Genomic DNA, 24,000 nt, shown 5'->3' on the forward strand with positions numbered 1-24,000 from the left:
TGTCTGAATGATCCTGTCTGACTGACCCTGTCTGACTGATCCTGTCTGACTGACCCTGTCTGACTGACCCTGTCTGACTGATCCTGTCTGACTGACCCTGTCTGACTGATCCTGTCTGACTGACCCTGTCTGAATGATCCTGTCTGACTGACCCTGTCTGAATGATCCTGTCTGACTGACCCTGTCTGACTGATCCTGTCTGACTGACCCTGTCTGACTGACCCTGTCTGACTGACCCTGTCTGACTGATCCTGTCTGACTGATCCTGTCTGACTGATCCTGTCTGACTGATCCTGTCTGACTGACCCTGTCTGACTGATCCTGTCTGACTGATCCTGTCTGACTGATCCTGTCTGACTGATCCTGTCTGACTGATCCTGTCTGACTGACCCTGTCTGACTGATCCTGTCTGACTGATCCTGTCTGACTGACCCTGTCTGACTGATCCTGTCTGACTGATCCTGTCTGACTGATCCTGTCTGACTGATCCTGTCTGACTGATCCTGTCTGACTGATCCTGTCTGACTGATCCTGTCTGACTGATCCTGTCTGACTGATCCTGTCTGACTGATCCTGTCTGACTGATCCTCTCTGACTGATCCTGTCTGACTGATCCTCTCTGACTGATCCTGTCTGACTGATCCTGTCTGACTGACCCTGTCTGACTGATCCTGTCTGTGTCTCAGTTCCGCCTGGTGGTGAAGACTGCTCTGAAGTTGTTGCTGGTGTTTGTGGAATACTCAGAGTCCAACGCCTCTCTGCTTATAGAGGCCGTCACTACTGTAGACACCAAGAGAGGTACCACGTTCAGTCTGTCGCTCTGTCTGTCTGTCTGTCTGTCTGTCTGTCTGTCTGTCTGTCGCTCCGTCTGTCTGTCTGTCTGTCTGTCTGTCTGTCTGTCTGTCGCTCCGTCTGTCTGTCTGTCTGTCTGTCTGTCTGTCTGTCGCTCCGTCTGTCTGTCTGTCTGTCTGTCTGTCTGTCTGTCTGTCTGTCTGTCTGTCTGTCGCTGTCTGTCTGTCTGTCTGTCTGTCTGTCCCGCCGTCTGTCTGTCTGTCTGTCTGTCTGTCTGTCTGTCTGTCTGTCGTCTGTCTGTCGTCTGTCTGTCTGTCTGTCTGTCTGTCTGTCTGTCTGTCTGTCGTCTGTCCGTCTGTCTGTCTGTCTGTCTGTCTGTCGCTCCGTCTCTGTCTGTCTGTCTGTCTGTCTGTCTGTCTGTCTGTCTGTCTGTCGCTCTGTCTGTCTGTCTGTCTGTCTGTCTGTCTGTCTGTCTGTCTGTCTGTCTGTCTGTCTGTCTGTCTGTCTGTCTGTCGCTCTGTCTGTCTGTCTGTCGCTCTGTCTGTCTGTCTGTCTGTCTGTCTGTCTCCGTCTGTCTGTCTGTCTGTCTGTCTGTCTGTCGCTCTGTCTGTCTGTCTGTCTGTCTGTCTGTCTGTCTGTCTGTCTGTCGCTCTGTCTGCTCTGTCTGTCTGTCTGTCTGTCTGTCTGTCTGTCTGTCTGTCTGTCTGTCTGTCTGTCTGTCTGTCTGTCTGTCGCTCCGTCTGTCTGTCTGTCTGTCTGTCTGTCTGTCTGTCTGTCTGTCGCTCCGTCTGTCTGTCTGTCGCTCCGTCTATCTGTCGCTCCGTCTGTCTGTCTGTCTGTCTGTCTGTCTGTCTGTCTGTCTGTCTGTCTGTCTGTCTGTCTGTCTGTCTGTCTGTCTGTCTGTCTGTCTGTCTGTCTGTCTGTCTGTCTGTCTGTCTGTCTGTCTGTCTGTCTGTCTGTCTGTCTGTCTGTCTGTCTGTCTGTCTGTCTGTCGCTCCGTCTGTCTGTCTGTCTTTCTGTCTGTCTGTCTGTCTGTCTGTCGCTCAGTCTGTCTGTCGCTCCGTCTGTCTGTCTGTCGCTCCGTCTGTCGCTCTGTCTGTCTGTCTGTCTGTCTGTCTGTCTGTCTGTCTGTCTGTCTTGATAAATTGAGTGTTTGAGTCATGGATTGGTTAAGTGACCAATAGGCTCGACGGTCAAATGAAAGAATGATTGATATCTTATTGACTGGTGTTTGTCCAGGTTGTAAGCAGTGGTCTAATGCCATGGAGATCTTAGATGAGAAGGATGGAGTGGACACAGAGCTGCTGGTCTACGGTATGACCCTCATCAACAAGGTACTGGTGCCACATTGCTTATGACATCATCTATCATTCAACACACAAATTCACACCTCCCTCCTCCTCCCCTCCCCTCCTCCTCCTCCCCTCCTCCTCCCCTCCCCTCCTCCTCCTCCCCTCCTCCTCCCCTCCCCCTCCTCCTCCCCTCTTCCTCCCCTCCTCCTCCTCCCCTCCTCCTCCCCTCCCCTCCTCCCCTCCCCTCCTCCCCTCCTCCCTCTCCCACTCCTTACCCTCCTCCTCCCCTCCTCCTCCCCTCCTCCTCCCCTCTCCCACTCCTTACCCTCCTCCTCCCCTCCTCCTCCCTCTCCCACTCCCTTACCCTCCTCCTCCCCTCCTCCTCCCCTCCTCCTCCCCTCTCCCACTCCTCCTCCTCCCCTCCTCCTCCCCTCTCCCACTCCTTACCCTCCTCCCCTCCTCCTCCCCTCTCCCACTCCTTCCCCTCCTCCCCTCCTCCTCCCCTCTCCCACTCCTTACCCTCCTCCTCCTCCCCTCCTCCTCCCCCTCTCCCACTCCTTACCCTCCCTCCTCCCTCCTCCTCCCCTCCTCCTCCCCTCTCCCACTCCCTTACCCTCCCTCCTCCCCTCCTCCTCCCTCCTTCTCCCCTCTCCCACTCCCCCTCCTCCCCCCTCCTCCTCCCCTCTCCCACTCCTTACCCTCCTCCCCTCCTCCCCCCTCCCCTCCTTACCCTCCTCCCCTCCTCCTCCCCTCTCCCCTCCTTACCCTCCTCCCCTCCTCCCCTCTCCTCTCCCTCCTTCCCCTCCTCCCCTCCTCCTCCCCTCTCCCCCTCCTTACCCTCCTCCCCACTCCTTACCCTCCTCCCCCTCCCCTCCCCCTCCCACTCCTTACCCTCCTCCTCCTCCTCCTCCCCTCTCCCACTCCTTACCCTCCTCCCCCCTCCTCCCCTCCTCCCCCCTCTCCCACTCCTTACCCTCCTCCCCTCCTCCTCCCCTCCTCCTCCCCTCTCCCACTCCTTACCCTCCTCCCCCCTCCCCCTCCTCCCCCTCCTCCCTCCTCCTCCCCTCCTCCTACCCTCCTCCTACCCTCCTCCCTCCTCCTCCTCCCCTCCCCTCTCCTCCTCCTCCCCTCCTCCTCCCCCTCCTCCTCCCCTCTCCCCCTCCCCTCCTCCTCCCCTCCCCTCTCCTCCTCCCTCCCCTCCCCCCCTCCCCTCCCCTCCCCTCCTCCTCCCCTCCTCCTCCTCCCCTCCTCCTCCCCCTTCCTCCTCCCCTCCCCTCCCCTCCTCCTCCCCACTCCTTCCCCCTCCCCCTCCTTCCCCTTCCCCTCCTCCCCTCTCCCTCCTCCCCTCCTCCTCCCCCTCTCCCCTCCTTACCCACCCCCCTCCCTCCTCCCCTCCCCTCCTCCCTCCCCCTCTTCCCCTTCCCCTCCTCCCCTCTCCCTCCTCCTCCCCTCCCCCTCCCCCTCCTTCCTCCTCCCCCCCCCTTCCCCCTCCCTCCCCTCCCCCTCCCTCCCTCCCTCCTCCTCCCTTCCCCTCCCCTCCCTCCCTCCCCTCCTCCTCCCCCTCTCCCAATCCTTTCCCCTCCCTCCCCACCCCATCCCCTCCCCTCCCTCCCCTCTCCCTCCTCCCCCCCTCTCCCTCCTTTCCCTCCCCTCCCCTCCCCTCCCCCCCTCCCCTCCTCCCTCCTCCTCCCCCCCTCCCTCCTCCCCTCCCCTCCTTCCCCTCCCTCCCCTCCCTCCTTCCCTCTTCCTCCCCCTCCCCTCCTCCTCCCCCTCTCCCTCCTCCCCTCCCTCCTTCCCCTCCCTCCCCTCCCCTCCTTCCCTCTTCCTCCCCACTCCTTCCCCCTCCCCCTCCCCCTCCCTCTCCTCCTCCCTTCCCACTCCCTCCTCCCCCTCCCTCCCTCCCCCCCCTCCTCCTCCCTCCCTCCCCCTCCATCCCCTCCCTCCCCCTCCTCCCCCTCTCCCTCCTCCTCCCCTCCTCCTCCTCCCATCCCCTCCTTCCCCCTCCCCATCCCTCCCCACTCCTTCCCCCCCCTCCCCCCCATCCCTCCCCCTCCTTCCCCCCCTCCCCCTCCCCCTCCCTCCCTCCTCCCCCTCTCCCCTCCTTCCCCCCCCTCCCCACTCCTTCCCCTCCCCTTCCTCCCCTCCCCCTCCTTCCCCCTCCCTCCTCCCTCCTCCCCTCCTCTCAGACCCTGTCAGCGTTACCTGACCAGGACTCCTTCTATGACATGGTGGATGGGTTGGAGGACCAGAGGATGGAGGCTGTAGCTAAGAGGTTCCTGGGGAGGAGAGGAACTGACCTGGACCTGATGGAGCAACTCAATATCTACGAGGTGAGACACGACACACACACACACACACACACACACACACACACACACACACACACACACACACACACACACACACACACACACACACACACACACACACACACACGATACACACACACACACGCACACACATACACAGGGATACACAATGGCACAGTTTTGGCTGATAATCCTGATTTTTCATAGACCACATTTATGTCCAAGATAAACCTGAAGAAATAGGAGAATATATATGTATATATAGAATATAATAAAGAAGAGATCAAGACGTTTTTTCTAAATATCCACATCATCCTTCTTCATTTCATCCTTTCTCCTTTCTTCTCCCTTTTCAGGCGACTCTACGTCATGAGGATGGCGACGATGAATCTAATCCGCCCACAGGGCTCTCTGGCCTCAAGGACCGCCGCCGCGCCAGCTTCGGGGACAAGAGGAGGGGCCTGGAGAGGAGGCGGAGCCGCAGAGCATCTCTCGGGCGGTCTGGGAACGCCTCCCCCTGCAGCCCGTCCACTCAACACCCCGGGTTCCAACCCTTCAAGGGACAAGGAGGAGAAGACATGAGCAAGAGGTGAGAGGGAGGGGGAGAGAAGGGGAGACTGGAGAGAAGGGGAGACTGGAGAGAGGGGGAGACTGGAGAGAGGGGGAGACTGGAGAGAGGGGGAGACTGGAGAGAAGGGGAGTCTGGAGGGCAGGGGAGACTGGAGAGAAGGGGAGACTGGAGAGAAGGGGAGACTGGAGAGAGGGGAGACTGGAGAGAGGGGGAGGGAGACTGGAGAGAGGGGAGACTGGAGAGAGGGGAGACTGGAGAGAAGGGGGAGACTGGAGAGCAGGGGAGACTGGAGAGAAGGGGAGACTGGAGAGAAGGGGGGAGAAGGGGAGACTGAGAGAGGGGGAGACTGGAGAGAGGGGGAGACTGGAGAGAAGGGAGACTGGAGAGAGGGGAGACTGGAGAGCAGGGGAGACTGAGAGAGGGGAGACTGGAGAGAGGGGGAGAGAAGGGAGACTGAGAGAGCAGGCAGGGGAGACTGGAGAGAGAAGGGGAGACTGGAGAGAAGGGGAGACTGGAGAGAAGGGGAGAGTGGAGAGAGGGGGAGAGAAGGGGAGACTGGAGAGAAGGGGAGACTGGAGAGCAGGGGAGACTGGAGAGAAGGGGAGACTGGAGAGAAGGGGAGACTGGAGAGAAGGGGAGACTGAAGAGACTGGGAGACTGGAGAGACTGTATTGAAAGGGAGACTGGAGAGAAGGGAGACTGGAAAGAAGGGAGACTGGAGAGAAGGGGAGACTGGAGAGACTGGAGAGAAGAGAGACTGGAGGGAAGAGAGACTGGAGAGAAGGGGAGACTGGAGGGACTGGAGAGAAGGGGAGACTGGAGAGAAGGGGATACTGGAGAGACTGGGAGACTGGAGAGATGGGGAGACTGGAGAGAAGGGGAGACTAGAGAGACTGGAGAGAAGGGGAGAAGGGGAGACTAAAGAGAAGGGGACACTAGATAGACTGGAGAGAAGGGGAGACTAGAGAGAAGGGGAGATTAGAGAGACTGGAGAGAAGGGGAGACTGGAGAGTATGGGAGAGAAGGGGAGACTGGAGAGTATGGGAGAGAAGGGGAGACTGGAGAGAAGGGGAGAAGGGGAGACTAGAGAGAAGGGGAGACTGGAGAGAAGGGGAGACTACAGAGAAGGGGAGACTGGTGAGAAGGGGAGAAGGGGAGACTAGAGAGAAGGGGAGACTGGAGAGAAGGGGAGACTACAGAGAAGGGGAGACTGAGAGAAGAGAAGGGGAGAGAGAGGGGAGACTAGAGAGAAGGGGAGACTACAGAGAAGGGGAGACTGAGAAGAGAAGGGGAGACTGAGAGAGAAGGGGAGACTGGAGAGAAGGGGAGACTAGAGAGAAGGGGAGAAGGGGAGACTAGAGAGAAGGGAGAGAGAGAAGGGGAGACTACAGAGAAGGAGAAGGGAGACTGGGAGAAGGGAGACTGGAGAGAAGGGGAGACTAGAGAGAAGGGGAGACTACAGAGAGAGAGGGGAGACTGGAGAGAAGGGGAGACTAGAGAGAAGGGGAGACTAGAGAGAAGGGAGAAGGGAGACTGAGAGAAGGGGAGACTGAGAGAAGAGAGAAGGGGAGACTAGAGAGAAGGGGAGGAGAGAATGGGAGGAGAAGGGGAGACTGAGAGAAGAGAGGGGAGACTACAGAGAAGGGGAGAAGGGGAGACTGGAGAGAAGGGGAGACTGGAGAGAAGGGGAGACTAGAGAGAAGGGGAGACTAGAGAGAGAGGGGAGACTGAGAGAAGGGGAGACTGAGAGAGAAGGGGAGACTACAGAGAAGGGAGAAGGGGAGACTACAGAGAAGGGGAGACTACAGAGAAGGGGAGAGAAGGGGAGACTGGAGAGAAGGGGAGACTACAGAGAATGGGAGAAGGGGAGACTACAGAGAAGGGGAGACTAGAGAGAAGGGGAGACTAGAGAGAAGGGGAGACTGAGAGAGAGGGAGACTGGAGAAGGGGAGACTGAGAGAAGAGAGAAGGGAGACTGGAGAGAAGGGGAGGAGACTGAGAGAGAGAAGGGGAGACTGAGAGAAGGAGACTACAGAGAGAAGGGGAGACTGGAGAGAAGGGGAGACTACAGAGAAGGGGAGAAGGGGAGACTACAGAGAAGGGGAGACTACAGAGAAGGGGAGACTGGAGAGAAGGGGAGACTAGAGAGAAGGGGAGACTACAGAGAATGGGAGAAGGGGAGACTACAGAGAAGGGGAGACTGGAGAGAAGGGGAGACTGGAGAGAAGGTGAGAAGGGGAGACTAGAGAGAAGGGGAGACTACAGAGAAGGGGAGACTGGAGAGTAGGGGAGACTGGAGAGAAGGGGAGACTAGAGCGAAGGGGAGACTGGAGAGAAGGGGAGACTGGAGGGGAGACTACAGAGAAGGGGAGAAGGGGAGACTAGAGAGAAGGGGAGACTACAGAGAAGGGGAGAAGGGGAGACTGGAGAGAAGGGGAGACTAGAGAGAAGGGGAGACTGGAGAGAAGGGGAGACTGGAGAGAAGGGGAGACTAGAGAGAAGGGGAGAAGGGGAGACTACAGAGAAGGGGAGACTGGAGAGAAGGGGAGACTAGAGAGAAGAGAAGGGGAGACTAGAGAGAAGAGAAGGGGAGACTAGAGAGGGGAGAGGAGAGAAGGGGAGACTAGAGAGAAGGGGAGACTGGAGAGAAGGGGAGACTAGAGAGAAGGGGAGAAGGGGAGACTAGAGAGAAGGGGAGAAGGGGAGACTACAGAGAAGGGGAGACTGGAGAGAAGGGGAGACTACAGAGAAGGGGAGACTACAGAGAAGGGGAGACTACAGAGAAGGGGAGACTAGAGAGAAGGGGAGACTAGAGAGAAGGGGAGACTAGAGAGAAGGGGAGACTACAGAGAAGGGGAGACTGGAGAGAAGGGGAGACTGGAGAGAAGAGAGACTGGAGAGAAGAGAGACTGGAGAGAAGGGGAGACTGGAGGGACTGGAGAGACTAAAGAGAAGGGGAGAAGGGGAGACTAGAGAGAAGGGGAGACTGGAGAGTATGGGAGACTAGAGAGACTGGAGAGTATGGGAGACTGGAGAGACTGGAGAGAAGGGGAGACTAGATAGAAGGGAGACTGGAGAGTATGGGAGACTAGAGAGACTGGAGAGTATGGGAGACTGGAGAGTATGGGAGACTGGAGTGTATGGGAGACTAGAGAGTATGGGAGACTAGAGAGAAGGGGAGACTGGAGAGTATGGGAGACTGGAGAGTATGGGAGACTGGAGAGTATGGGAGACTAGAGAGTATGGGAGACTAGAGAGTAGGGGAGACTGGAGAGTAGGGGAGACTAGAGAGTATGGGAGACTAGAGAGTATGGGAGACTAGAGAGTATGGGAGACTAGAGAGAAGGGGAGACTGGAGAGAAGGGGAGACTATAAAGTGGGTAGAGGGCACAAGGTTACAGCCCTTCAATAGACAGAGGGCAGATTATATGAGACTGTCTGAGTACTGACTATCATGACTCAGGATGACCCAGATGCAGACAGTTCGAATCACAGATGTTTAATGACCAAACAGGGGGATAAAGACATGCAGAGGTCAGTAATCAAGTGCAGAGTCAGACAGGTACAGAACGGCAGGCAGGCTCAGGGTCAGGGCAGGCAGATTGGTCAAAACCGGAAGAACTAGAAAACAGGACGAGAGAGAAAAAACACGCTGGTATGTTTGACGAGACAAGACGCACTGGCAACAGACAAACAGAGGTATGAATGCACATGTGGGGGAAATAGGCGACACCTGGAAGTGGGTGGAGACAAGCACAAAACAGGCAAAACAGATCAGGGTGTGACAGCACCTCTCCTCTGAACCATACCCCTCCCAGTCAACCAACAGGTACTGGAATCCCCAGCCCCGAGGTCAAACACTCAGGAGACGTCTCACTGTGTATGCCGGATGGCCTTCGATGAGACGGGGGAGAGGGGTGGTCCTGAAAACAGGAGGCAGAGGGCTGTGAGACAGAGGTTTTATCCTTGATACATGAAACGTGGGATGTATATGGAGGGTGCTGGGCAACAGAAGATGAACAGCAGAGGGGCTAAGGATCTTAGAGATGGGGAAAGGGACAATAAAATGGGGGGAAAGTTTGCAGGACTCCACCCGGAGGGGCAGACCCCGAGTGGACAGCCATACTCTCTGCCCGTGACGATAACGGGGAGCCGGGGTCCGGTGGCAGTCCGCTTGTCGTCGATACCTGGAGGTTGTCTTGAGAAGAGCAGAACGGGCTTTCTTCCAGGTACGGCAACAGCAGTGGATGAGTACGCTGACCTCTTCCTCTCACTCAGGGAAGAGCAGCGGGGGGCTGATAAACCCTTACGACACTCGAAAGGCGAGAGACCAGTGGCTGAGCAGGGAAGGGTATTGCGGGCACATTCCACCCACACGAGTTACTGGCTCCAGTTGGTGAGGTTGGCGGGGACGAGGCAATGAAGAGTCGTCTCCAGGTCGTGATTGGCCTTGCTCCGACTGGCTGTTAGACTGTGGGTGAAACCCAGAGGACAGGCTGGATGACGACCCAATGAGTGTGGACAACGCCTTCCAGAACCGGGACGAGAACTGAGGACCACGGTCGGAGACCATGTCCACCGGAAGTCCATGTATCCGGAAGACGTGCTGCACCATGAGCTGGGCCGTCTCCTTGGCTGAGGGTAGCTTGGGGAAGGGAATGAAAATTACGCTTTGGACAACCTGTCCACCACCGTAAGGATAGTGGTGTTGCCATCAGATGGAGGGAGACCAGTGACGAAGTCCAGGGTATATGTGACCAGGGACGGTGAGGGACAGGAAGTGGTTGAAGGAGGCCAGCTGGAGTTTGCCGAGGCGTTTTATTCTGGGCACAAACCGTTCAGGCAGTGACGAACGTGGAGACGTCAGGAACCAAGAGGGGAATGAGCCTAATCCAGAACCCGAGGAATGGGCAGAGTCCGAGACAAAGATCCGTTTTGCCAGGCCTCCCACCGGGGTCCGGCTGGGAACACTCACGGACCCGGTTCTCTAGACCCCAGATGAGTGCAGCCACGAGACAAGAGGTAGGAAGGATGGTCTCGGGGCCTGATGGTGTAGTAGCGGTTCTCTAGACCCCAGATGAATGCAGCCACGAGACAAGAGGTAGGAAGAATGGTCTCGGGGCCTGATGGTGTAGTAGCGGTTCTCTAGACCCCAGATGAATGCAGCCCCGAGACAAGAGGTAGGAAGGATGGTCTCGGGGCCTGATGGTGTAGTAGCGGTTCTCTAGACCCCAGATGAGTGCAGCCACGAGACAAGAGGTAGGAAGGATGGTCTCGAGGCCTGATGGTGTAGTAGCGGGGCTATAGAGTCGTGACAGCGCATCCAGCTTCACATTCTTGGACCCCGGGAGATGGTGAAGTTGAATCAAGTGAATAGTAGGGCCCATCGAGCTTGCCTGGAGTTGCGGCGCCTGGCGGTGCGGAGATATTCCAGGTTCTTGTGATCTGTCCATACTATGAATGGGTTTTCCGCCCCCTCTAACCAGTGCCTCCACTCCTCCAACATCATCTTCACCGCGAGTGGTTCTCAGTTCCCCACGTCGTAATTCCTCTCTGTGGTGTTGAGACGATGGGACAGGACAGACCTCACTCCGACGTCCGATGCGTCGACCTACATCACAAACTGCTGGGACGGATCCGGATGGATGAGGACAGGGGCTGTAGTGAATTGGTGCTTGAATTTCAAGAACTCTCGGTCTGCAGCTGGAGACAATGTGTTTACTGATTTGTGGGAATCCCAGGGTGCTGTAACACTAGATGAACCAACGGTAGAAATGTGCAATTCCCAGGAAGCATTGCAGCCAATCCGCCACCACTCTCACCTTTCCAGGATCCATCTATATGTTGCCTGCAGCTATGATATTTCCCAAGGAAGGAGATGGTGGAGCGATGGAATTAGATTTTTCTCCGTTTTGACGATTAGCTGGTTCTTCAGAAGATGCTGGAGTACATGTCGGACGCTGGAGGACAAGAGGAAAAGAGGAGGATGTCATTGAGGTAGACGAACACGAACCGGTTCACCGTGTCATTGGAGAACGTCGTTAACCAGGGCCTGGAACACAGCAGCAGCGTTGATCAGTCCGAAACGCTTCACCAGGTATTCGTAGTGCTAGCCGCTAGCCGTGTTAAAGGGGATCTTCCACTCGTACGTCCGATGTTAGGCGTTCTGGAGGTCCAACTTGGAGAAGATGGTAAAGCCTCTAGAGAGGCTCGAAAGCGGAAGTGATGAGTGGAAGCGGGTGGTGGTTTTTAAGGCCCCAGAATTCAATACACGGGCGCAGGGTTTTGTCCTTCTTCTCCACAAAGAAGAACCCTGCGCCAGCGGGGGAAGCAGAAGGACGGAGTCCTCAATGACGTCGTGTACACACACTGTGTCACGCTCGTCGATAATGATTGGACCAAGGCGGAGCGTGCGTAGAATTTGACATGTTTAATAATTAATACACTCACCAAAAAAAACAGAAGAAAAACGAAACATGACGTTCTGGGCTGCTCACAGGCAGCTACAAAACACAAAGGGGGAGATGGCTGCCTAAATATGATCCCCAATTAGAGACAACGATAAACAGCTGCCTCTGATTAGGAACCATACCAGGCCAACATAGGAATATAAATCACCTAGATGACCCACCCTAGTCACACCCCGACCTAAACCAACAAAGAGAATGAAAAGCTTTCCATGGTCAGGGCGTGACACACTGGTACTGAGGTCCTGCTACACACACTAGTAATGATGTCTTGCTTAGGGCTGTTGCGGTGACCGTATTACCGCCACACCGGCGGTCACGAGTCATGAAGGCAGTCAAATTCTCCAAGCTCTGATGCTGAAGCTTGTCATTTAGTAGCCTACCAAACATGCTAACTGCCAGGTACTCAGCAATCTATTGTCATTCTTGAATCACTCTGACATCAAGCAAATGTACTCAAAAAATCTAGTCAAACACTTCATGAGAGCTCATGTTGCGCAACATTACTGTAGGCTATGCAATTGCGTGAGAAAACAGAGTGATGGCCTCTACTAAAAAGAGGAGGATCCCATCAGCGTTCTATTGGCTAGGCCTACTATGTTTTATTTCTCAACTTTCCTAGTATTAAACACATTGCTTATATTTACAACAGGCGTAGCTAGCCTAGCTTGCTGGCATGAAAATAAACCATGGGGAAAAACGTTCTCCATTCGCTATTTAAGTGCATAGATGACACGTCTTTTTACCCCCCGCCCCTGTTTTGATACCGGTGCATGATAATGGTCCAATCTAAACCAAAACAAATGTTACACATATATTATTTAGTACCTTACTACCCTATAGACCCTGGTCTAAAGTAGTGCACTACTACCCTATATATCTAAAGTAGTGCACTACTACCCTATAGATCCTGGTCTAAAGTAGTGCATTACTACCCTATAGACCCTGGTCTAAAGTAGTGCCCTACTACCCTATAGACCCTGGTCTAAAGTAGTGCACTACTACCCTATAGACCCTGGTCTAAAGTAGTGCACTACTACCCTATAGACCCTGGTCTAAAGTAGTGCACTACTACCCTATATATCTAAAGTAGTGCACTACTACCCTATAGATCCTGGTCTAAAGTAGTGCATTACTACCCTATAGACCCTGGTCTAAAGTAGTGCCCTACTACCCTATAGACCCTGGTCTAAAGTAGTGCACTACTACCCTATAGATCCTGGTCTAAAGTAGTGCCCTACTACCCTATAGACCCTGGTCTAAAGTAGTGCACTACTACCCTATAGACCCTGGTCTAAAGTAGTGCACTACTACCCTATAGACCCTGGTCTAAAGTAGTGCCCTACTACCCTATATATCTAAAGTAGTGCACTACTACCCTATAGATCCTGGTCTAAAGTAGTGCACTACTACCCTATAGATCCTGGTCTAAAGTAGTGCACTACTACCCTATAGATCCTGGTCTAAAGTAGTGCCCTACTACCCTATAGACCCTGGTCTAAAGTAGTGCACTACTACCCTATAGATCCTGGTCTAAATTAGTGCACTACTACCCTATAGACCCTGGTCTAAAGTAGTGAACTACTACCCTATAGACCCTGGTCTAAAGTAGTGCCCTACTACCCTATATATCTAAAGTAGTGCACTACTACCCTATAGATCCTGGTCTAAAGTAGTGCACTACTACCCTATAGATCCTGGTCTAAAGTAGTGCCCTACTACCCTATAGACCCTGGTCTAAAGTAGTGCACTACTACCCTATAGATCCTGGTCTAAAGTAGTGCCCTACTACCCTATAGACCCTGGTCTAAAGTAGTGCACTACTACCCTATAGATCCTGGTCTAAAGTAGTGCCCTACTACCCTATAGACCCTGGTCTAAAGTAGTGCACTACTACCCTATAGATCCTGGTCTAATGTAGTGCCCTACTACCCTATAGACCCTGGTCTAAAGTAGTGCCCTACTACCCTATAGACCCTGGTCTAAAGTAGTGCACTACTACCCTATAGACCCTGGTCTAAAGTAGTGCACTACTACCCTATAGACCCTGGTCTAAAGTAGTGCATTACTACCCTATAGACCCTGGTCTAAAGTAGTGCTCTACTACCCTATAGGCCCTGGTCTAAAGTCGTGCACTACTACCCTATAGACCCTGGTCTAAAGTAGTGCACTACTGAATTATACATATGTTATCACTTGAATGATGCCCAGCATAAGAAACAACTTGTTCGAATCAATCGCACATTTCATGTCACCATGGGCACTTAGGCCAAATAACTTCATAACATAACATTGAATCCGCTTTGTAAGGGGTGTCTAACTACATACATGAGTCTAACTACATACATGAGTCTAACTACATACATGAGTCTAACTGCATACATGAGTCTAACTACATACACAAGTCTAACTACATACATGAGTCTAACTACATACATGAGTCTAACTACATACATGAGTCTAACTACATACATGAGTCTAACTACATACATGAGTCTAACTGCATACATGAGTCTAACTACATACATGAGTCTAACTGCATACATGAGTCTAACTACATACATGAGTCTAACTACATACATGAGTCTAACTACATACATGAGTCTAACTACATACATGAGTCTAACTACATACATGAGTCTAACTACATACATGAGTCTAACTACATACATGAGTCTAACTACATACATGAGTCTAACTACATACATGAGTCTAACTACATACATGAGTCTAACTACATACATGAGTCTAACTACATACATGAGCCTAACTACATACATGAGTCTAACTACATACATGAGCCTAACTACATACATGAGTCTAACTGCATACATGAGTCTAACTACATACATGAGCCTAACTACATACATGAGTCTAACTACATACATGAGTCTAACTACATACATGAGTCTAACTACATACATGAGTCTAACTACATACATGAGTCTAACTACATACATGAGCCTAACTACATACATGAGTCTAACTACATACATGAGTCTAACTACATACATGAGTCTAACTACATACATGAGTCTAACTACATACATGAGCCTAACTACATACATGAGCCTAACTACATACATGAGTCTAACTACATACATGAGCCTAACTACATACATGAGCCTAACTACATACATGAGCCTAACTACATACATGAGCCTAACTACATACATGAGTCTAACTACATACATGAGCCTAACTACATACATGAGTCTAACTACATACATGAGTCTAACTACATACATGAGCCTAACTACATACATGAGTCTAACTGCATACATGAGTCTAACTGCATACATGAGCCTAACTGCATACATGAGTCTAACTGCATACATGAGCCTAACTGCATACATGAGTCTAACTGCATACATGAGCCTAACTACATACATGAGCCTAACTACATACATGAGTCTAACTACATACAAAGGGCACAACGCAGCTTCTTCAAAGGAATTTATTTTATTTTTTAGGGGACATTACGGCCAAAGCGGATGTCGCCGTGAAACTCAAGACATTATCAATTAGCTTGTCAAATTGTTTAATGAGAGACTGATGTAGTGTGTACAGCCTGTGCAAAAAAAACTAAGCAGAGCTTTTTCAAGCAACTTTGAGACTTTGAGTCTCATCATGCAGCTTTACAATGTATTTAACCACAGAACATGGTGAACATTCTGTGTGTGTGTGTGTGTGTGTGTGTGTGTGTGTGTGTGTGTGTGTGTGTGTGTGTGTGTGTGTGTGTGTGTGTGTGTGTGCGTGTGTGCGTGTGTGTGTGCGTGTGTGCGTGTGTGTGTGTTCATGCCTATGTGCAGAACATGTATGCAGGCATGAGTGTGTGTGTGTGTGCTGGGAGATACACTCAGAGTTCACTGGGTCCAGACAGTAGAGTGATGATGGATGCAGCTGTGTGTGTGTGTGTGTGTGTGTGTGTGTGTGTGTGTGTGTGTGTGTGTGTGTGTGTGTGTGTGTGTGTGTGTGTGTGTGTGTGTGTGTGTGTGTGTGTGTGTGTGTGTGTGTGTGTGTGTGTGTCTCATGGGAATACATGCTGAATCATCTCCACTGTGTTTTATGGATGGAGCTTTAACATAACGCACACAGACACACACGGTTTTATTGCTATCCCATCCGTCACACACGTGTCTCTGGTCTTGTGAAGCAGAACAGCACCTGGTACACACACACACACACACACACACACACACACACACACACACACACACACACACACACACACACACACACACACACACACACACACACACACACAGGTTAGAGCAGGTAGCCTAGTGGTGAGAGGCAGGTAGCCTAGTGGTTAGAGCAGGTAGTATCGTGGTTAGAGCAGGTAGTCTAGTGGTTAGAGGCAGGTAGCCTAGTGGTTAGAGCAGGTAGTCTAGTGGTTAGAGGCAGGTAGTCTAGTGGTTAGAGCAGGTAGCCTAGTGGTTGGAGCAGGTAGCCTAGTGGTTAGAGCAGGTAGTCTAGTGGTTAGAGCAGGTAGTCTAGTGGTTAGATCAGGTAGCCTAATGGTTAGAGGCAGGTAGCCTAGTGGTTAGAGCAGATAGTCTAGTGGTTGGAGGCAGGTAGCCTTGTGGTTAGAGCAGGTAGCCTAGTGGTTAGAGGCAGTTGGCCTCATGGTTAGAGGCAGGTAGTCTAGTGGTTAGAGCAGGTAGTCTAGTGGTTAGAGCCAGGTAGCCTAGTGGTTAGAGGCAGGTAGTCTAGTGGTTAGAGTCAGTTAGCCTCGTGGTAGAACAGGTAGCCTAGTGGTTAGAGGCAGGTAGTCTAGTGGTTAGAGGCAGTTAGCCTCGTGGTAGAACAGGTAGCCTAGTGGTTAGAGGCAGGTAGTCTAGTGGTTAGAGGCAGTTGGCCTCATGGTTAGAGGCAGGTAGCCTAGTGGTTAGAGACAGGTAGTCTAGTGGTTAGAGCAGGTAGCCTAGTGGTTAGATTAGGTAGCCTAGTGGTTAGAGGCAGGTAGCCTAGTGGTTAGAGGCAGGTAGCCTAGTGGTTAGAGGCAGTAGCCTAGTGGTTAGAGCAGGTAGCCTAGTGGTTAGAGGCAGGTAGCCTAGTGGTTAGATTAGGTAGCCTAGTGGTTAGAGGCAGGTAGCCTAGTGGTTAGAGGCAGGTAGCCTAGTGGTTAGAGGCAGGTAGCCTAGTAGTTAGAGGCAGGTAGCCTAGTGGTTAGAGCAGGTAGCCTAGTGGTTAGAGGCAGGTAGCCTAGTGGTTAGAGCAGGTAGCCTAGTGGTTAGAGACAGGTAGTCTAGTGGTTAGAGCAGGTAGTCTAGTGGTTAAAGCAGGTAGCCTAGTGGTTAGAGGCAGGTGGTCTAGTGGTTAGAGGCAGTTAGCCTCGTGGTTAGAGGCAGGTAGTCTAGTGGTTAGAACAGGTAGTTTAGTGGTTAGAGGCAGGTAGCCTAGTGGTTAGAGCAGGTAGTCTAGTGGTTAGAGCAGGTAGTCTAGTGGTTAGAGCAGGTAGCCTCGTGGTTAGAGCAGGTAGCCTAGTGGTTAGAGCAGGTAGTCTAGTGGTTAGAGCAGGTAGCCTAGTGGTTAGAGCAGGTAGCCTAGTGGTTAGAGGCAGGTAGCCTAGTGGTTAGAAGGTAGCCTAGTGGTTAGAGGCAGGTAGCCTAGTGGTTAGAGGCAGGTAGCCTAGTGGTTAGAGCAGGTTGTTAGTTAGAGGCTAGCCTAGTGGTTAGAGCAGGTAGCCTAGTGGTTAGAGGCAGGTAGCCTAGTGGTTAGAGCAGGTAGCCTAGTGGTTAGAGACAGGTAGTCTAGTGGTTAGAGCAGGTAGTCTAGTGGTTAGAGCAGGTAGCCTAGTGGTTAGAGGCAGGTGGTCTAACTCAGGCAGTTAGCCTCGTGGTTAGAAGCAGGTAGTCTAGTGGTTAGAACAGGTAGTTTAGTGGTTAGAGGCAGGTAGCCTAGTGGTTAGAGCAGGTAGTCTAGTGGTTAGAGCAGGTAGTCTAGTGGTTAGAGCAGGTAGCCTAGTGGTTAGAGGCAGGTGGTCTAGTGGTTAGAGGCAGTTAGCCTCGTGGTTAGAGGCAGGTAGTCTAGTGGTTAGAACAGGTAGTTTAGTGGTTAGAGGCAGGTAGCCTAGTGGTTAGAGCAGGTAGTCTAGTGGTTAGAGCAGGTAGTCTAGTGGTTAGACAGGTAGCCTCGTGGTTAGAGCAGGTAGCCTAGTGGTTAGAGCAGATAGTCTAGTGGTTAGAGGCAGGTAGTCTAGTGGTTAGAGCAGGTAGCCTAGTGGTTAGAGCAGGTAGCCTAGTGGTTAGAGCAGGTAGCCTAGTGGTTAGAGCAGGTAGTCTAGTGGTTAGAGCAGGTAGCCTAGTGGTTAGAGACAGGTAGTCTAGTGGTTAGAGCAGGTAGTCTAGTGGTTAGAGCAGGTAGCCTAGTGGTTAGAGGCAGGTGGTCTAGTGGTTAGAGGCAGTTAGCCTCGTGGTTAGAGCAGGTAGTCTAGTGGTTAGAACAGGTAGTTTAGTGGTTAGAGGCAGGTAGCCTAGTGGTTAGAGCAGGTAGTCTAGTGGTTAGAGCAGGTAGTCTAGTGGTTAGAGCAGGTAGCCTCGTGGTTAGAGCAGGTAGCCTAGTGGTTAGAGCAGGTAGTCTAGTGGTTAGAGCAGGTAGCCTAGTGGTTGAGCAGGTAGCCTAGTGGTTAGAGGCAGGTAGCCTAGTGGTTAGACCAGGTAGCCTAGTGGTTAGAGGCAGGTAGCCTAGTGGTTAGAGGCAGGTAGCCTAGTGGTCCCCCAGGTAGCCTAGTAGTTAGAGGCAGGTAGCCTAGTGGTTAGAGCAGGTAGCCTAGTGGTTAGAGGCAGGTAGCCTAGTGGTTAAAGCAGGTAGCCTAGTGGTTAGAGACAGGTAGTCTAGTGGTTAGAGCAGGTAGTCTAGTGGTTAGAGCAGGTAGCCTAGTGGTTAGAGGCAGGTGGTCTAGTGGTTAGAGGCAGTTAGCCTCGTGGTTAGAGCAGGTAGTCTAGTGGTTAGAACAGGTAGTTTAGTGGTTAGAGGCAGGTAGCCTAGTGGTTAGAGCAGGTAGTCTAGTGGTTAGAGCAGGTAGTCTAGTGGTTAGAGCAGGTAGCCTCGTGGTTAGAGCAGGTAGCCTAGTGGTTAGAGCAGGTAGTCTAGTGGTTGCAGGTAGTCTAGTGGTTAGAGCAGGTAGCCTAGTGGTTAGAGCAGGTTGCCTAGTGGTTAGAGGCAGGTAGTCTAGTGGTTAGAGGCAGGTAGTCTAGTGGTTAAAGGCAGGTAGTCTAGTGGTTAAAGGCAGGTAGTCTAGTGGTTAAAGGCATTTAGTCTAGTGGTTAGAGCGTTGGACTAGTAACCGAAAGGTTGCAAGATTGAATCCCCCGAGCTGACAGGGTAAACATCTGTCGTTCTGCCCCCTGAACAAGGCAGTTAACCCACCATTTGTTCTTAACGGACTTGCCTCGTTAAATCAACGAAAAAAAACCTCCTCGCTAAACCTCCTCCTCTGCTACGTGTTGCGTTCTTTTTTTCCTGGTCGAGAGTCTTCTGGATCGGCCATGTTTCCTTTAAAACCCTAAAGTCCCAGATAGTTCCACAACCCTAACTCATAGACTAATCCCAAGTTCTAGAAGGATGTAGGATCCTGCCTCTGCCTCTCATGTCACCCATCTAACCTTAAGGTCATCTGCCATGTTATTGTGATGTGAATCTCTATTCATCCACCTCTCTCCTCCATTCATCCTTCTGTTCCCAGAACATCGACACAGAACCAGTCAGCCAGCGTTCACAGAACCAACTGCATCACTTCCTCCAACTGCATCACTTCCTCCAACTGCATCACTTCCTCCAACTGCATCACTTCCTCCAACTGCATCACTTTGAGAAAAAATAATGAAATTAAAGAGAGCGAACAGGAGGAAGAGAAGAGGAAGAAAAGCCATCCTCCTCCTCCTCCTCCTCCTCCTCCTCCTCCTCCTGTCTCTCTGCCGTCCCCACTGGCAACCCTGACTCCTCCTCCTCCTCCTCCTCCTCCTCCTCCTCCTCCTCCTCCTCCTCCTCCTCCTCCTCCTCCTGTCTCTCTGCCGTCCCCACTGGTTACCTTGACTCCTCCTCCTCCTCCTCCTCCTCCTCCTCCTCCTCCTCCTCCTCCTCCTCCTGTCTCTCTGCCGTCCCCACTGGCTACCCTGACTCCTCCTCCTCCTCCTCCTCCTGTCTCTCTGCCGTCCCCACTGGCTACCCTGACTCCTCCTCCCCCTCTGATCTCCTCCCCCATCTCCCCATTGGCCCAGCCCTCTCAGCTGACAGCTCTCCTCGCTAGGCGTAAATCCACAGTCACCATCCCTGCTACCACTGAAGTTACCACGCGGGGTATAAACCGCCCCTCCCCTGAGCGCATGCCCTACCTCCCCCACTCTCCCTTCCATCTCTTCTCCTACGACTTCGACGAGGAACCGATACTACCCGCAACTAAACCGGAAGTGGACTCTGCTGCTGCCAGGTTAGAAGGCACAAAGGACTACATTTCCCCAAATTCCTCAGATGTTATTACTCACTGATTGCCAGCTGTTTGAATTCTCTTACTTCCTGTTTCTCTGCTACTTTATGGAGTCTTCTTTCTGTCACTGCGTCTAGAAGCCTCACTGCCAACAAGCTTTCACTTGGTTTTACTCATGACACTTTAAAGTCGTACTTCCTGTCACCCTTTCTTGTTTTAAAAGCCTCCCCGTTCTCTGTTACATTAGAAAGTCCTCACCACCAAACTGACACAGCCTGTGGGTGTGGTACCACTCTCTGGTACCGCTACAACTCTCTCTACCACTGTTCACCTCTTCAGTATCCTGTCACCTTTACCTCTGCCTGCCCTAGAAGACATGATCTCTCCCCCTCTTCCACTGTCTCCTGTCACCTTTACCTCTGCCTGCCCTAGAAGACATGATCTCTCCCCCTCTTCCACTGTCTCCTGTCACCTTTACCTCTGCCTGCCCTAGAAGACATGATCTCTCCCCCTCTTCCACTGTCTCCTGTCACCTTTACCTCTGCCTGCCCTAGAAGACATGATCTCTCCCCCTCTTCCACTGTCTCCTGTCACCTTTACCTCTGCCTTCCCTAGAAGACATGATCTCTCCCCCTCTTCCACTGTCTCCTGTCACCTTTACCTCTGCCTGCCCTAGAAGACATGATCTCTCCCCCTCTTCCACTGTCTCCTGTCACCTTTACCTCTGCCTGCCCGAAAAGACATGATCTCTGTCTCCACTTCCTCTAGTAGACCAGCAGTACTGCTGCTGGATTTAACCACCATGTTCCTTCATGTACTTTATCATTTCCTTCAGGTAACAGGTGTAACAGGTATAACAGGTGTAACAGGTATAACAGGTATAACAGGTGTAACAGGTATAACAGGTGTAACAGGTGTAACAGGTGTAACAGGTGTAACAGGTGTAACAGGTGTAACAGGTGTAACAGGTATAACAGATGTAACAGGTGTAACAGGTATAACAGGTGTAACAGGTATAACAGATGTTACAGGTATAACAGTAGTAACAGGTGTAACAGGTATAATGGGTATAACAGGTGTAACAGGTATAACAGGTGTAACAGGTATAACAGTAGTAACAGATGTAACAGGTATAATGGGTATAACAGGTGTAACAGGTGTAACAGGTATAACAGGTGTAACAGGTATAACAGGTGTAACAGGTGTAACAGGTATAACAGGTGTAACATGTATAACAGGTGTAACAGGTATAACAGGTGTAACAGGTATGACAGGTGTAACAGGTATAACATATGTAACAGGTATAACAGTAGTAACAGGTGTAACAGGTATAATGGGTATAACAGGTGTAACAGGTGTAACAGGTGTAACAGGTAGTAACAGGTATAATGGGTATAACAGGTGTAACAGGTGTAACAGGTATAACAGGTGTAACAGGTATAACATGTATAACAGATGTAACAGGTGTAACAGGTATAACAGGTGTAACAGGTATAACAGATGTAACAGGTATAATGGGTATAACAGGTGTAACAGGTATAACAGGTGTAACAGGTATAATGGGTATAACAGGTGTAACAGGTGTAACAGGTATAACAGTAGTAACAGGTGTAACAGGTATAATGGGTATAACAGGTGTAACAGGTGTAACAGGTATAACAGGTGTAACAGGTATAACAGGTGTAACAGGTGTAACAGATATAACAGGTGTAACAGGTGTAACAGGTGTAACAGGTGTAACAGGTATAACAGGTGTAACAGGTATAACAGGTGTAACAGGTATAACAGGTGTAACAGGTGTAACAGGTATAACAGGTGTAACAGGTATAACAGATGTAACAGGTATAACAGTAGTAACAGGTGTAACAGGTATAATGGGTATAACAGGTGTAACAGGTATAACAGGTGTAACAGGTATAACAGTAGTAACAGGTGTAACAGGTATAATGGGTATAACAGGTATAATGGGTATAACATGTGTAACAGGTGTAACAGTAGTAACAGGTATAACAGGTGTAACAGGTATAACAGTAGTAACAGGTATAACAGGTATAACAGGTGTAACAGGTATAACAGGTGTAACAGGTGTAACAGGTGTAACAGGTGTAACAGGTGTAACAGGTATAACAGGTGTAACAGGTGTAACAGTAGTAACAGGTGTAACAGGTACAACAGGTGTAACAGGTGTAACAGGTGTAACAGGTAGTAACAGGTGTAACAGGTGTAACAGGTGTAACAGGTGTAACAGGTGTAACAGGTATAACAGGTATAACAGGTGTAACAGGTGTAACAGTAGTAACAGGTATAACAGGTGTAACAGGTGTAACAGTAGTAACAGGTGTAACAGGTATAACAGGTATAACAGGTGTAACAGGTGTAACAGTAGTAACAGGTATAACAGGTGTAACAGGTGTAACAGTGTAACAGGTGTAACAGGTACAACAGGTGTAACAGGTATAACAGGTGTAACAGGTGTAACAGTAGTAACAGGTGTAACAGTAGTAACAGGTACAACAGGTGTAACAGGTGTAACAGTAGTAACAGGTGTAACAGGTACAACAGGTGTAACAGGTGTAACAGGTACAACAGGTGTAACAGGTATAACAGGTATAACAGGTGTAACAGGTGTAACAGTAGTAACAGGTATAACAGGTGTAACAGTAGTAACAGGTGTAACAGGTGTAACAGGTACAACAGGTGTAACAGGTATAACAGGTGTAACAGGTGTAACAGTAGTAACAGGTATAACAGGTGTAACAGGTATAACAGGTGTAACAGGTCTTGCTTTTCATCTCTTTTCGTCTCTGCACTATGTATAGTTTGTGATGCTTTTACGTAGCTAAGGGGTCATGCTCCATTCTTCACACCTACTGCCATTAGCTAACATGTTTAGCTAGAAGTGTTAGCTTCATGCCTCTTGCCTACTATAACCTATCAGAGGGTAATAATTCTAACTAAGAGGGATGATTATTTCTTCTCCATTAATCCACTGTTATTAGCCACAATAGACAAGCGCTTGTGTTTAGCTTGTGTTTAGTTTAATAAACGTATAGGCTACTAATGGTATCAAACAGTCATGTGTGCATACATTACTGCTATCTAACAGGGTGCTAGCTAGCAGGGGGCAAGCACATGTCTCACCTATAGTAGGCTACTGCTAAGTTTCAGTTGCTAAGGTTTCTAATCGTATCAAACTGCTATTACTGCTATCTAACAGGGTGCTAGCTAGCAGGGGGGCAAGCACATGTCTCACCTATAGTAGGCTACTGCTAACTAGTTGCTAAGGTTTCTAATCGATCACCTATTACTGCTATCTAACAGGGTGCTAGCTAGCAGGGGCTCGTGTTAGTTTTCTCAAACTCTTCTATAAGGGAACAGGGGTGTTGTGTTATGATTGGTTCTCCCTCAGTATCTCTCTCTCTCTCTCCACAGAACTGGAGTTCAAAGTCCTGTCACACCAGCAAATAAGTGAGCGAACACACGCACGCACGCACACACACACACACACACACACACACACACACACACACACATACACACACACACACACACATAGTTGACTGTTATGTTTTAACCTTACCTGAGCCCTATTAAAAACCTGTCACTTCCTGTCTCTTCCTGTCTCTCCGTCTCTCTCCCTGTCTCTCCGTGTCTCTCTCCGTCTCTCCCTGTCTCTCCGTGTCTCTCCCTTTCTCTTCCTGTCTCTCCCTGTCTCTCCTTTCTCTTCCTGTCTCTCCCTGTCTCTTCCTGTCTCTTCCTTTCTCCCCTGTATCTCCCTGTCTCTTCCTGTCTCTCCGTCTCTCTCCCTGTCTCTCCGTGTCTCTCTCCGTCTCTCCCTGTCTCTCCGTGTCTCTCCCTTTCTCTTCCTGTCTCTCCCTGTCTCTCCCTTTCTCTTCCTGTCTCTCCCTTTCTCTTCCTGTCTCTTCCTGTCTCTCCCTTTCTCTTCCTGTCTCTTCCTGTCTCTCCCTTTCTCTTCCTGTCTCTCCCTTTCTCTTCCTGTCTTTCTCTTTCTCTCCGTGTCTCTCACTTTCTCTTCCTGTCTCTCCGTGTCTCTTCCTGTCTCTCCGTGTCTCTTCCTTTCTCCCCCTGTATCTCCCTGTCTCTTCCTGTCTCTTCCTTTCTCCCCCTGCATCTCCCT

At 51.0% G+C, this 24,000-nt stretch overlaps 1 protein-coding gene across 1 annotated transcript in view; it reads left to right on the forward strand.

The window, feature by feature from the left end:
• LOC118381113 (FH1/FH2 domain-containing protein 3-like) overlaps positions 1 to 24,000 on the forward strand; it is a 190,649-nt gene that overhangs the window by 89,356 nt on the left and 77,293 nt on the right. The window contains exons 7-11 of the mRNA XM_052473174.1: positions 687 to 798; positions 2,032 to 2,126; positions 4,271 to 4,414; positions 4,750 to 4,982; positions 23,295 to 23,330. Of these exons, the coding sequence (XP_052329134.1) occupies positions 687 to 798; positions 2,032 to 2,126; positions 4,271 to 4,414; positions 4,750 to 4,982; positions 23,295 to 23,330 (620 nt within the window). The remainder of the gene's footprint in view (positions 1 to 686; positions 799 to 2,031; positions 2,127 to 4,270; positions 4,415 to 4,749; positions 4,983 to 23,294; positions 23,331 to 24,000) is intronic.

Source organism: Oncorhynchus keta, chromosome 20 (assembly GCF_023373465.1).
Source record: "Oncorhynchus keta strain PuntledgeMale-10-30-2019 chromosome 20, Oket_V2, whole genome shotgun sequence".
Taxonomy (NCBI): Eukaryota; Metazoa; Chordata; class Actinopteri; order Salmoniformes; family Salmonidae; genus Oncorhynchus; species Oncorhynchus keta.